Consider the following 12,183-nt stretch of genomic DNA (forward strand, 5'->3'; position numbering starts at 1 on the left):
TCACAAAATTGATGATGCAAAACATATTGCTGACTCGTTCTTTTGGGAAGTTGTATGATAGCATGGCATTCCTAAAAGCATTGTTAGTGATCGTGATGTAAAATTTTTAAGCCACTTTTGGCGTGTTTTATGGGGTAAGTTAGGAACTAAGCTAGTATATTCAACTACTTATCATCCTCAAATGGAGGGACAAATTGAAGTTGTTAACAGAACCATGATTGCTATGCTTAGGGCTATTATTGATAAGAATCTTAGGACTGAGGATTGTTTGCCATTTATAGAATTTGCATATAATAGGGTTGTTCATAGCACTACTAAATGCACACCTTTAGAAACTGTTTATGACTTTAATCCTTTAACCCCCATTGACTTGTTACCTATACCGTTAAAAGAGTTTGTGAATTTTGATGCAAATGCCAAGGTTGAGTTTGTTCGTAAACTGCACAAGCAAGTAAAAGAACAAATTGAGAAACAAAATTCCAAGGTTGCCACCCGAATTAATAAAGAACGTAGGATTGTCATCTTCAAGTCAGGAGATTGGGTTTGGGTGCATTTCTGAAAAGGAAGATTTTCCACTCAAAGAAAATCTAAGCTTTTACCACGAGGAGATGGACCTTTTCAAGTTCTTGAGCGCATCAACGACAACGCTTATAAAATTGATTTACCAGGTAAGTACAATGTTAGTGCAACTTTTAATGTTTGATTTAAGTCCTTTTGATGTAGGTGATGGCTTGGATTCGAGGACGAATCCTTCTCAAGAGGGGGAGAATGATATGAACCACGACCAAGGAATTTCTATACCTCAAGGTCCAATTACAAGGACGAGAGCCAAGAAGCTACAACGCAGAAGACCTTCCTTATACGTTATGCAAAGTTGAGCGTCAAGAAAGAGATGAATTAAATGCACTTTAAGTTGCATTTAATGAACTCCGCTGAATTTATGAAACTAGTTCAAGGATGATTAATAAGCTCATTTTATTAATTGTATTATTTAATTATAGTTTAACTATTTGTTTGTCATATTTAAGCTAGTTTTAAATATAAGAGTTAAGGTTATATTGTAACCTAGGTTACTATATTCCACCGTTAACTAGCCATTTTAATATGGAGGTCATAGGTATTTCTCATTTACTAGTCCATTTAATTTCGGAGTTATGTATGACATAGGTTAGGTTGTAAAAGCTATATAAAGCCTTATTTTCTTTTATTAGAATCAGATTTTGGAATTAAGAACTTTGTTCGGAGCTAAACTTTTTCTGCAAATTCTTGTGTTTAGAACTTGCATGCTAGAGTCATTCAAGTGGTATTGATCAAACCTCTTGTGGAGTGATTCGAATCACAAGTTTAGAAACGAGTTTTCTTTACTCTTGATCTTGATTATCAAGGTAATTCGTTTCATACTTTCTCTTGGGTTGATTTCCATATCACTAACCATCAACTTGTCATGGTTATCTTGTATTTGAGCACTTTGATGTCAAACAATTGCAACAAAGTTTCCAACAACTTTCGAAGTTAAGATATTACTCGGGCTTTTGTTGAATATGTTGCTACATCTTTTTTGAGTACATATTATATTTATGCACAATTTTTTTTCTTCTTTTTAATGTTAGCCTAATTTTATATGGAATTATGTTTATGATTATTATTAATATCTGGAACTATGTTTGCGCTTTGATGTTTGCCTAAATAATGTTATAGGATTCTAGTACAAGTAAAGAATGATATCATCCTTAAAATATGTACGTCAATGCGTGCAACTTTGCCCCTGAACTTAAATATGAACCCAATACAAAAGTAATGGTTGGTTATTCTTACTAAGTTATCACTCATTTTGATCTTTAATGATTGGATAAGATAATTTTTGTAGCAGATGCTTTGTACCTTAGCTTGTATAGACAATGTTCGACTGTTTTGTATAATCTTTGTCTTTACAATGTTCTTCTAGTTTTTTAGAATCCAATATTTTTAATGGTTGTCCTCTGTCAAATACAACTAGCAACACTGCATGTGAAGGAGATTTAACCGGTCATCTATAGGATTGTAAACATTTTCTATAATATTTAAATAACATAAAATGTTAGTTAAGATTACATAACAAAATTGAATAAATTACTCTAGCAATAATTGATGGAGTTTTTTTTTTATAAAAAAGTATTCTTAATTTAAAATTTTTCATCGAAGTACGTGATACTTACATTTTCAAATCTTACTAATTCTGTTGTAGCTCTTATAACACCTGCTATAGAATGATGTCAAAGTATTGAATCCCGTATATTATATTGTGTCGAAGCATTGAATTAAGGTCATCAGTGTTAGAATTAATTTTCATTTTGAACACGACCGTCATAAATTAAATGTCATTTTACTGAATAAAATTTAATGGGTTATTGGCATCTTTAGGATTAATACATTTTCTATAATATTTAAATAACATAAAATATATTTTATAGATTGTAATACATTTTCTATAATATTTAAATAACATCAAATGTTAGTTAAGATTGGATAACAAAATTGAATAAATTACTTCTAGCCATCATTGATGGCAGATTTTTTTTTTATACAAAAATATTTTTAATTTAAAATTTTCATCCATTCAAAACTTACTTATAAGTATTGAATCCAGCATTGAGATCATCATGTCAGAATTAATTTTCATTTTAAGCACGACCTACTATCATAAATTAAATGTCATTTTATAAAATAAAATAAAAAGTATAATAAATAAAAAAACACACAAACTAAAATATTTGGTAGTAATAAGGGTAGAATCTTCTACCCTTGGAATCAACTCATTGGTGTCAAGCTTGAAACAAATTTTCATTTTATGTTATATAACAATTCAACTCCTCTAATACTTGTAGTCATTGTCCAACAACAACCTAAATAAAAAAGAAATAATTAGGGTTATAATATTATTGGATTAGAGTGTTTTATTGGATTATAATAGTTAGGATTTTCACGACTGTTTTATTGGAGTAATTTACTTACGATATTTAGTTGACATTCATAAAAAGTATCTAATGTATAAATTGTTGTAGATCTTGCGCCTTTAACTTAGAGAGATGTTTATGTCGATTACCTAAAGCACAAAAAACATAATCTATTCATTCATACATTTATTAGGGAGATACTCTTATCGTTATTGATCACCCAATGCACAAAAATCATAAATCATACAATCAATCAAGCTCAACGAGAGATAACATTCATCAATCACCCTGGAGCTTATATCACAATATTCCATCCCCCATTTTAGCATAATGGAAAGCATAAAAAATTTGACATGCATTGTTCACTTAGGAACATTTTAGTAATTTTCAAACATACATTGTTCACTTATCCGAAATTGTCCATTTGAGTCCTAAACATGCATTTTCTATCCACCTAAAGAATGATATGTACGTATGCTAGCACATTCTACTGATCTCTACAAGTATTACTAGCATAAAGTTTATGTGACTACTTACACAGATGACGCATGTCTTAAGCTAGCTTTTTCGTATGTTAGGAGCTCCAAAATTTATGAAAGTTCTTTACTAAGTCTTAATTCTAGCAAAATTAAGGTTAGTATTGCGATCTAGACAACAAATAGGTCGAAGCAAAATCTACCCTACACGCGCCCCCAGGTGCGAGTAAGGGGGTACACCATGTGAGACCTTTGAGTACGAGTACCACGCGCCTAGGATAGGAGAGTCACGCCGATTGTGCGACATGTGGCACGTGCTGATTGGATAGTTTAAATACAATGACGTGCATTCAATGCTCGAAAGTGTAGGAATTTATGCGATTTAAGACGTGTCGATAAGTAGGGCATGTAGACTAAACTTTGCGAATCAAGTTAGATTAGGCAAACAAATTGGGTCGCGAGTGGTGAACTGGGTTGAAGCATGAGCGGGAGGTTTGGGTTGGATATGGACGCGCAAGTTAGGTCGAAATTGTTACACCTGTCTCCGATAAACATTGAACGCTTTTCTCCTCTCGTCCATTGACATGTGAAATGTGCACAGCTTGATGCACTTGCTATCTGACGCGTGTCTCCACCCCCTTCCCGTCCGCACTTTTCCAAAATCTTCCATCAATTTTTTATTCTTTTCTATTTCTTTTGAATATTCATAACTTTCTCCAACTAACTTCCATCAACTTTCATTCTTTCATCTAAAATACACCTCTGCAAACACATCCTAATTTATAATCAATTATAGTATGAAATAAACATGTCCAAAATTAGTAAAAAAGGCGGGACATGTTTTTTTTAAGCAGGTTGTGTTTTTTTTTTATGCCGGTCGAATCTGAGAAAAAATTGAAAACAAGAACCTAAAATTATTACCGCTCAAACTTTATCGTTTCTTGATGAATTTGAGCAAATCAAACATCCAAACTCGATATTTTCATCCTTCTGAATGGTTGTTGTGAAGGAAGTTCGGCCAAATTCTAACTTTATCTACCTGTTGGAGTGATTTCCCATCATTTTTTCTCTTTTTCCCTTCTATAATATTGATTATGGCACTAACGACCCTTAGTTAGGAAAGGGGGACAAAATAAATTTTCTTTTATTCCTCAATAAAATTTCAGAAGTTTAAACTTAAAAGAAAATTGAAAATTTAATTCCCATCGAGAATCGAGTGTTACAAATTCTCTCCTTTATAATTGTCATCTACAAAAGTTGTTTATTCCCAAATTCCAAAGTAAGACATTCTTATGTCCATTTTTCTTTCTTGAGTTGCTATGTCTTCACGACGAAGCTTATACCAAGCCTATACGACACCCAATGCCTTTCATGGATCTATTGAAAATGCAAGGTAACACTTGCAACTCATAGGATTTACCGCATAAATTTGGTTTAGTGCTTTCACAACACCATTTAGGGTCTTCTTTTGGTGATCCTCATAATCTACCTCCATGTTGATATATGATGGTATGTTGTCCGTATCAAGATTGTTCTAAGAACACTTGGTTCGCCAGATCCTTAAACTCTATAGGACATTGATTTGGTCCAAAGATATAACAGAAATTTCTTAATACCTATGATGACACTTGCAAGTGCCAGTGTGACCTTCTCTCTAATCATCCTTTGAAGGGAACCTGAACTTAGTGTGACTTTCTCTCTAATCATCCTTTGAAGGGAACTTGAACTTACCATGACCCCTATGATCTTTACTGTCTTCCCAAAGATATTTGGGTCCTTATCATAGTGTGACAGACTATCACATTACTCACATTAGTACCGAGCTATTTGAGAGCAGATAATCCTTCCATAAACGATTTGAGATTTGAATCAATTTGTTTGTAATTTAGTAATAAAAATAGTTTGATGGTATATGAAAATAATACCTCATCCATAATTTCCATGTTTTTTTAGGAAAAAATGAAGGAGAAAAAAAAGAAAAAAAAAAAAAATGTCTTGGTTTGCAGGTAAGGTGGTTGAGACCTCCGCCCAATTTCGATGAGTTCAAGAATTCAAGCTTCCTTCATACAAACTCACCCTCCATTTTCCATTTCTCTCTCTCTAGATTTCATTCGCTTCAATGGCTCATCTTCTCCGCACCTCCTTCGTCGCCGGCTCCTCCCCATCTCTCCGCCGGAGGCCTTTTCTCCAGCTTCCATTCCACCCCAGGCGGCGGTCTCTCCAGCCCCATGCCACGATCCGTGAGATCTTCATGCCTGCTCTCAGCTCCACCATGACCGAGGGCAAGATTGTGTCCTGGATCAAGACCGAGGGCGACAAGCTCGCCAAGGGCGAGAGCGTCGTCGTCGTTGAGTCCGATAAGGCCGACATGGACGTCGAGACCTTCTATGATGGCTATCTCGCTGCTATTATGGTCGATGAAGGAGGCGTTGCGCCTGTTGGATCTGCAATAGCGTTTTTGGCTGAGACTGAGGATGAGATTTCTGAGGCTAAGTCTAGAGCTGCCAATGTTTCATCTGGTTCTCCGCCTTCCGCACCTCCACCCGAGAAGATTCCTGAGAATGTAGGTGCTGCGGCGGCGCCGGTCGCAGCGGCTAAGCCAGCTTCGGTGGTAGTGGCTTCCACTCACCCTGCATCTGAAGGAGGGAAGAGAATTGTGGCGTCCCCGTATGCGAAGAAGCTGGCTAAGGAGTTGAATGTGGAGTTGGGGGCAGTGCTGGGGACTGGGCCATCGGGGAGAATTGTGGCCAAGGATGTAGAAGCTGCGGCTTCTGCAGCTGTTTTGAAATCTGATGCTGCTAGGTCAGTTTCGGCTCCAGGAAGCAGTGTGCAGCCGCCGCCATCCCTGGAGTTGGGAACCACTGTACCGTTTTCCACAATGCAAGGGGCAGTGAGTAGGAACATGGTTGAAAGTCTTGCAGTTCCCACATTCAGAGTGGGGTATACCATTACAACAGATGCGCTTGATGCTATTTACAAAAAGGTAAAGTAATTGATTGGGAGACCATCATCGTGTTTATTAATACTATGAATCTGCCTTACAGATAAATGTTGGACATGCTATTAGTTAGAATTATTTCCTAGTTCGAAATTGATACAACTCTCTTTAGAATAGGGTTGAATTTGAATTTTGCTTTTGCCCTGCTAAGAATTGGTGGTGATTTATGGTTCTTAGATTAAATCCAAGGGCGTGACCATGACAGCGTTACTTGCAAAGGCTACAGCACTAGCACTGGCTAAACATCCTATAGTAAATTCTAGTTGTAGGGATGGTAAGAGCTTTACTTATAATAGCAGCATCAATATTGCAGTTGCCGTGGCCATTGATGGTGGCTTGATCACACCAGTGCTTCAAGATGCAGATAAGGTTATCTTAGTCTCCTTAAGTTTTTCTGTTGCCTTTCAAATGATATGTTAATTATTTAATCTTTGATTGTTTATATTTGATATGTGTTTTAGGTGGACATTTATTCTTTGTCTAGAAAGTGGAAAGAGTTGGTTGACAAGGCCAGAGCGAAGCAACTGCAGCCTCAGGAATACAACACTGGTACTATTGGATTAGTTCATAAATGAAACTTGTTTCAATATGGAGTAATTGTTACTTCACCTGCATTCATCTCTACTGGCGAAGTTATTTTATTTTATTCATTCTTGTGAGAAGGAATTCTGATTTAATACGTAAAATTTGGTTTAATAAGTGTAGTTTTCCTGGCTCAGAGTACCATTCTTCACAGTAGCTTGGTTACAATTCCACTTTTACCATTATTTGTTGCATTTTCAAGTTCATCAGAGATCTATATGCACTTTCAGTCTCCTCTTATTTCTCCCCTCTTTCTTGCGCAGGTACCTTCACTCTTTCTAATCTTGGAATGTTCGGTGTGGATCGTTTTGATGCAATTCTGCCACCCGGAACTGTTAGTTTTGTTACTCTTCTACTTTTCTCTCCCCATTTTGTTTCACCAGGGTACCTCTCTGGCATGTACCCTTCTCTCGGCCTAGTTATTAATATTAGGAGCCTCATTTATATAGGGAGCAATCATGGCAGTCGGAGCATCTATCCCTACAGTTGTAGGTACTAAGGATGGTCGGATTGGCAAGAAAAACCAAATGCAGGTAACAAACTCAGATTATTCTTAGTGTATATTTTTCACAGTAGGCCTATGAATCCTTATCTTTTGGATCTCGAAAATTTGTAGGTAAATGTAACAGCAGATCATCGTGTAATCTACGGTTCGGATCTTGCTACTTTCTTGCAAACCTTGGCAAAAATCATTGAGGACCCTAAAGGTCTAACACAATAGTTTTACTTGCATCATAAACACCCCCCCACCCCCTCTTTATTCTCTTTAGTTTTTTTTCTTCTTATGACTTGTATCTTTTCACACGAATTTGACTTAAATTTAATCTCCCCGAAGTGGTAGAAAGTAAGAAATTATTTTCTGAGTGTGTTGCCCATGTTTTGTGAAGAATAGAAGCAAAATTTTGAAGGATGAACAATTTGCTTATGTTTTTTTACCTTCTTGGAAATGAGCTTATTTTCACATGGAATTCATAAACTTATTTAACGAAGTCATTCTTTTGGCATTGCGCACAATTTTGATAGACAAAATTGTAGATTTGTTCCATCACCTACAAGGCTACATTTATTTAATATGTTTGCTCGAGTTTTTGTATCATTTGATGAACAGGTAGCAAGCTTGCATGAGTTTCTTGCTGCACCAAAGCTCATTCTCAATGTGCATAGTGAAAGGCTTTTGTTGTATTATCCAACTCATTATAATAAGGTCAGTGTAGGACTTGTTCTCTTTATTTTCAACTCTACATGTCATATTTTGAAGTTCATTTTCTCATTCACCCAAGTAGCCGCTGAATACTCTACTTCTAATGAAAATATCTAGAAAATATCAACCCTAATCTTCTTGTTTTCCTTTGATCTTTAGCCTTCAAACATTTATATATACATACATATACATACTTATTGATAGATAAATATACAAACTCTAACATATTACAACATTAAGACTCATCATATTTCTATTCTATTGCTTTATATTTTGCATAAAGTAGACACTCAAAAGGTAACCCACACTAGATAGCTAGAGGTAAGATTATCACAGCCGTTTTCCAGTCCTCCATAGTATGCAGAAGCAGTCTATTTTATCTTGCATTAAGGAGCATTCTCAGGACAGTCTTCATTTTTGGCCTTGATTCGGGTGAAGGCGACACACATGAAATAGCTACTTCAAGGACTGCACCCATCTGGCTTCGAACGTAGGGTGATGTTTTGCTGATACTGTTGTCCAGAATTTGCAGCTCCCGTTTCTGATTCTGCTTAGAGTGGTAACCCAACACAGTCTTCACCAACTCGGCTCCCTCACTAATTGCTGTCTTTCCCGTTAGTAATTCGAGTAAAATCACTCCAAAACTGTAGACGTTGCCAGCCGGTGATACCCTCATTGTGTAAGCATACTCTGCAATCACACCAAAAACAAATAAGAACAAAAATAGTAGTCACAATGGATATAATAGACCTGCCAAGTCAAGTTTTGATTTTTGAATATAAAGCAACAGTTCATTTACCTGGAGGAATGTAGCCAACAGAACCAGGAACCATTGAAAGGCTTCCGGTGCTCTTTGAGGGATCAATCACCTTGCAAAGTTCGATGTCACCTATTTGAGGCTCCTTGAGAGACTTGAGAAAAATGTTTTTACTTGATAAATCAAGGAGAAGAACAGGACCAGAAGCACATCCGTGCAGAAATGTGAGACCCTGAGCTGCTCCTATAGCTATGCTGTATCGACTCGACCAATCAAGGACGTTTCCCAAGCTACCATGTAGATTATCAAAAAGGGTGCCTTTCGGAGCATATTCGAAGAATAGGTAAGTACTCTCAGTGGTCAAAACGTAAGCTAGAGGAGTCATGATATTTGAATTGTTAAGTCTCCCAAGGACCTCCATTTCCTTCCCAAACTTATCCCGACTTCCCGGCTGAACTATTTTGTCATTCCATTTGAGCTTCTTGACATAATAGCTTGATCCACGAGGCATGACAACTTTGTAGTACGTACAAAGCCGAGTTTTCATGTCAATGTTAGAAGGTTCAGACACTGCCTCCATGGCTTCAGAAAAGTCGATATTTGAGCGGTGGATGACATTTAGAGACAATAGTTTCCCCTGAATAACCATTGTAGTAGGAGGAACTTCCCCTTCAGAATCATGGACATTTCCCTTATAATAACGTTTTGTCATGACGAAAATAAAAATTACGAATGCAGCAGAAATAAACAAAGCTACAACCACAACGCCAATTGCCACAATGATCGGTTTTCTCTTCTTTCGAAGAGGAGGAGAAGTATCAATTGGCGTAGTAGTATAAGGGATGAGATTTGGATTTCCTTTCGTGTCGAGCAAAACCCATGTCCTAAACGGAGGAATAACGCCAGAGAGCTGATTGTTAGTAAGGCTCAGTTCTGTCAATGATACCAATTGAACCAAATACGCAGGAATCTCACCAGAAAACTGGTTGTTTGAGAGGTCCAACACTTCCAAGCTAGTAAGTCCAACAAAAGACTTCGGAATCAGCCCTTCAAAACGATTGCTGCTTAGATTCAAAGTAAACTGCAACTTCTCTGGCATTTTTGGAATTGGATTAGTTAATTGGTTTCCACCCAGATGGAGTTCCATCAATGAACTCATCTCATGAATCGTATCAGGTATGGCACCAACGAAATAGTTACCCTGTAAATTCAAGTTAACAAGCCTGTTTAAGACCGATATAGAACGTGGTATCGAACCATTGAGAGAGTTCCAACCAAGATTTAGAATCATCAGTTCTCTTAGTTGCATAATCTCTAATGGAAGTTCTCCAGACAGGTTATTGGATTCAAGTCTCAAGGCTTGAAGACCTTGAAGATTCCCCAACTGTGATGGTAACCTTCCCTCCAGATTATTCCGAGCCAAATTCAACAGCAACAGAATCTTGCAAGCGCCTAACTCGTTAGGTATCACACCGGTCAGCTTATTATCGTCCAATTCTAAGTACATCAATTTCTGAAGCTTTCCAAATGTTGCAGGGATTGTCCCATTCAACATATTGCTTCCCAGTCTCAACCTAACCAAGATAGAACTGGAAGATACATCTCCAGGAATAGGCCCTTCTAATTCATTATGAGACAAATCCACAGTTTCTAGTTGTGGTTTGGATAAGAGCCCTAATGGAATGGAACCACTGATGTTATTGTAGCTAAGATCTAAATTCTTGACATAATTTGTTATCCCAATAGGAAGATTACCAATAAATCTATTTTCGTGAGCTGCCAATCTCACAAGAGAGCTGATTCTTGACACACTTTCTGGAATTTCTCCACTGAACTTATTTGCAGATAGAAGAAGAAACTTCAACTTGGAGAGATTCCCAATTTGCAGAGGAAGAGACCCAGAAAGATAATTTGAACTCAGATCAATAAATGTCAAGTTCATATATCCAACAATATCTTCTGAGATTGTCCCTCGAAATTGATTCTTAGAAAGCTGGAGCTGTTCTAAGGCCCTGTTCCTTCCAATTTTAGTAGGAAGAGAGCCACTGAAAATATTGGAACTAAGATTCAAAGATTTAAGGCTGATCAGTTCATCCAACTGCAAATCAATGTTTCCACTTATGAAATTGAAAGACAAATCCAAGATCTCCAGCCTCTTAAACCCAACAAAAGAAGGCAAAGGACCAACTAACCTGTTGTTGCTGAAATTCAGCAATCTCAACCCAGAAATCGCTCCGCAAAGTTCGATAAATTTCTCCGGAATATGATTCAAGCTGTTCTGTGAGACATCGAGTGCCTGTAGAGTATCAATCTGGCAAATAACAGGCAAAACGTTGTCGGAAGAAAGGGAAGATCCAGAGAGAGTAATGTTAGTAACAGAGGAATTATCAAAATTGCATCCAACCCCCTTCCACGAACATGGATTAGGGTTCTTGTCGACATCCCAAGAACCGAGAAGCTTAGAGAGATGAAGCAAGGTAGCACGTTGAGTTGCAGGGAGCTCAGATTTCAGAAAGGGGAAGCAAGAAATGAAGAACAAAGAGAACAGGGGATACAAAGCTGGGCATAAACGCAGCATTTGTAGCGGTGATCGGGGAAATTGATTGTCGCAAAATGGTTAGTGATGGAATTGGATTGAGAGGGAAGTGAAGAAGGGGATGAAGATGGAGTTTAAGGGGGGAAGAAAATGGTGTGAAGTGAAGAAAAGAGTGATGGATTGAAAGGGAAGAGGAAGAGGAAGAGGAAGACGAGGAGGACCTGAGTGAAAAGGAGGGTGTGGATGAACATGATTGAGGAGTCCACAGTGCTTTGGAATTCCAAGTCTCCGCTTCAACGTTTGAATTTGTGGGGTTTTGGCATTCAAACCCGCGTGGAAATTCAACCCATCATTGCTCCAAATCTCACGAAATACTTTTATGTAGTGGAACATCTTTTCAAACTTTGTCGCCCTTGCGTATGTTTTGGTTTATTTTCATAAAAGGGTAAAATTGGTAGTTTCTTCTTCTTCTTCTTCTTCTTTTTTCTTCTTGATCTCCCTTTCATTTTAGGATTTTAAATGTTATGATTTGTGTATTATCCAATAAAACAAAAGAAACAATAATAAAAAAGAACTATTTGACAAATATCTTTGGTCGCCCATAGTTATCAAGTGACGGGCTATTGACATCATTGACAATGAGGGTTTTTTTTTTTTTTTTTTTTTTTTTTTTTTTTTTTTTTTTTTTTTTTTTTTTTTT

At 37.0% G+C, this 12,183-nt stretch overlaps 2 protein-coding genes across 3 annotated transcripts; one reads left to right on the forward strand and one right to left on the reverse strand.

The window, feature by feature from the left end:
- The first annotated feature begins 5,396 nt into the window (after nucleotides 1-5,396).
- On the forward strand, nucleotides 5,397-8,340 carry LOC111438403 (dihydrolipoyllysine-residue acetyltransferase component 5 of pyruvate dehydrogenase complex, chloroplastic-like). 2 transcript variants are annotated; one of them, XM_023076313.1, is made up of 7 exons: nucleotides 5,397-6,392; nucleotides 6,585-6,776; nucleotides 6,869-6,956; nucleotides 7,253-7,323; nucleotides 7,439-7,522; nucleotides 7,606-7,696; nucleotides 8,098-8,340. In XM_023076313.1, exons 1-7 carry the CDS (start codon nucleotides 5,529-5,531, stop codon nucleotides 8,112-8,114), a joined length of 1,407 nt encoding a protein of 468 aa, XP_022932081.1. In that variant the 5' UTR covers nucleotides 5,397-5,528; the 3' UTR covers nucleotides 8,115-8,340. The 2 variants fall into 2 exon arrangements, with proteins under 2 accessions (XP_022932081.1, XP_022932082.1); XM_023076314.1 differs by having other exon boundaries at nucleotides 5,398-6,392; nucleotides 7,606-8,340.
- Nucleotides 8,341-8,365: 25 nt separating this feature from the next.
- Nucleotides 8,366-11,813, reverse strand: LOC111438402 (leucine-rich repeat receptor-like tyrosine-protein kinase PXC3). The gene is made up of 2 exons (XM_023076311.1): nucleotides 8,990-11,813; nucleotides 8,366-8,880 (listed from the first exon to the last, which is right to left on the reverse strand). The coding sequence occupies exons 1-2, from the start codon at nucleotides 11,523-11,525 to the stop codon at nucleotides 8,567-8,569; spliced, it is 2,850 nt and encodes a 949-aa protein (XP_022932079.1). The 5' UTR covers nucleotides 11,526-11,813; the 3' UTR covers nucleotides 8,366-8,566.
- Between the last annotated feature and the right edge of the window lie 370 nt (nucleotides 11,814-12,183).

The sequence above is a fragment of the Cucurbita moschata genome, unplaced genomic scaffold (assembly GCF_002738365.1).
Source record: "Cucurbita moschata cultivar Rifu unplaced genomic scaffold, Cmos_1.0 Cmo_Scf00074, whole genome shotgun sequence".
Lineage (NCBI taxonomy): Eukaryota > Viridiplantae > Streptophyta > Magnoliopsida > Cucurbitales > Cucurbitaceae > Cucurbita > Cucurbita moschata.

Coding starts and splice junctions, on each gene's coding strand:
- LOC111438403 (XM_023076313.1), top strand. CDS start 5,529: ATGGCTCATCTTCTCCGCACCTCCTTCGTCGCCGGCTCCTCCCCATCT. Junction 7,324..7,438: donor CAATTCTGCCACCCGGAACT/GTTAGTTTTGTT, acceptor TCATTTATATAG/GGAGCAATCATGGCAGTCGG. Junction 7,523..7,605: donor GCAAGAAAAACCAAATGCAG/GTAACAAACTCA, acceptor GAAAATTTGTAG/GTAAATGTAACAGCAGATCA.
- LOC111438402 (XM_023076311.1), bottom strand. CDS start 11,525: ATGCTGCGTTTATGCCCAGCTTTGTATCCCCTGTTCTCTTTGTTCTTC. Junction 8,881..8,989: donor TGTTGGCTACATTCCTCCAG/GTAAATGAACTG, acceptor GTGTGATTGCAG/AGTATGCTTACACAATGAGG.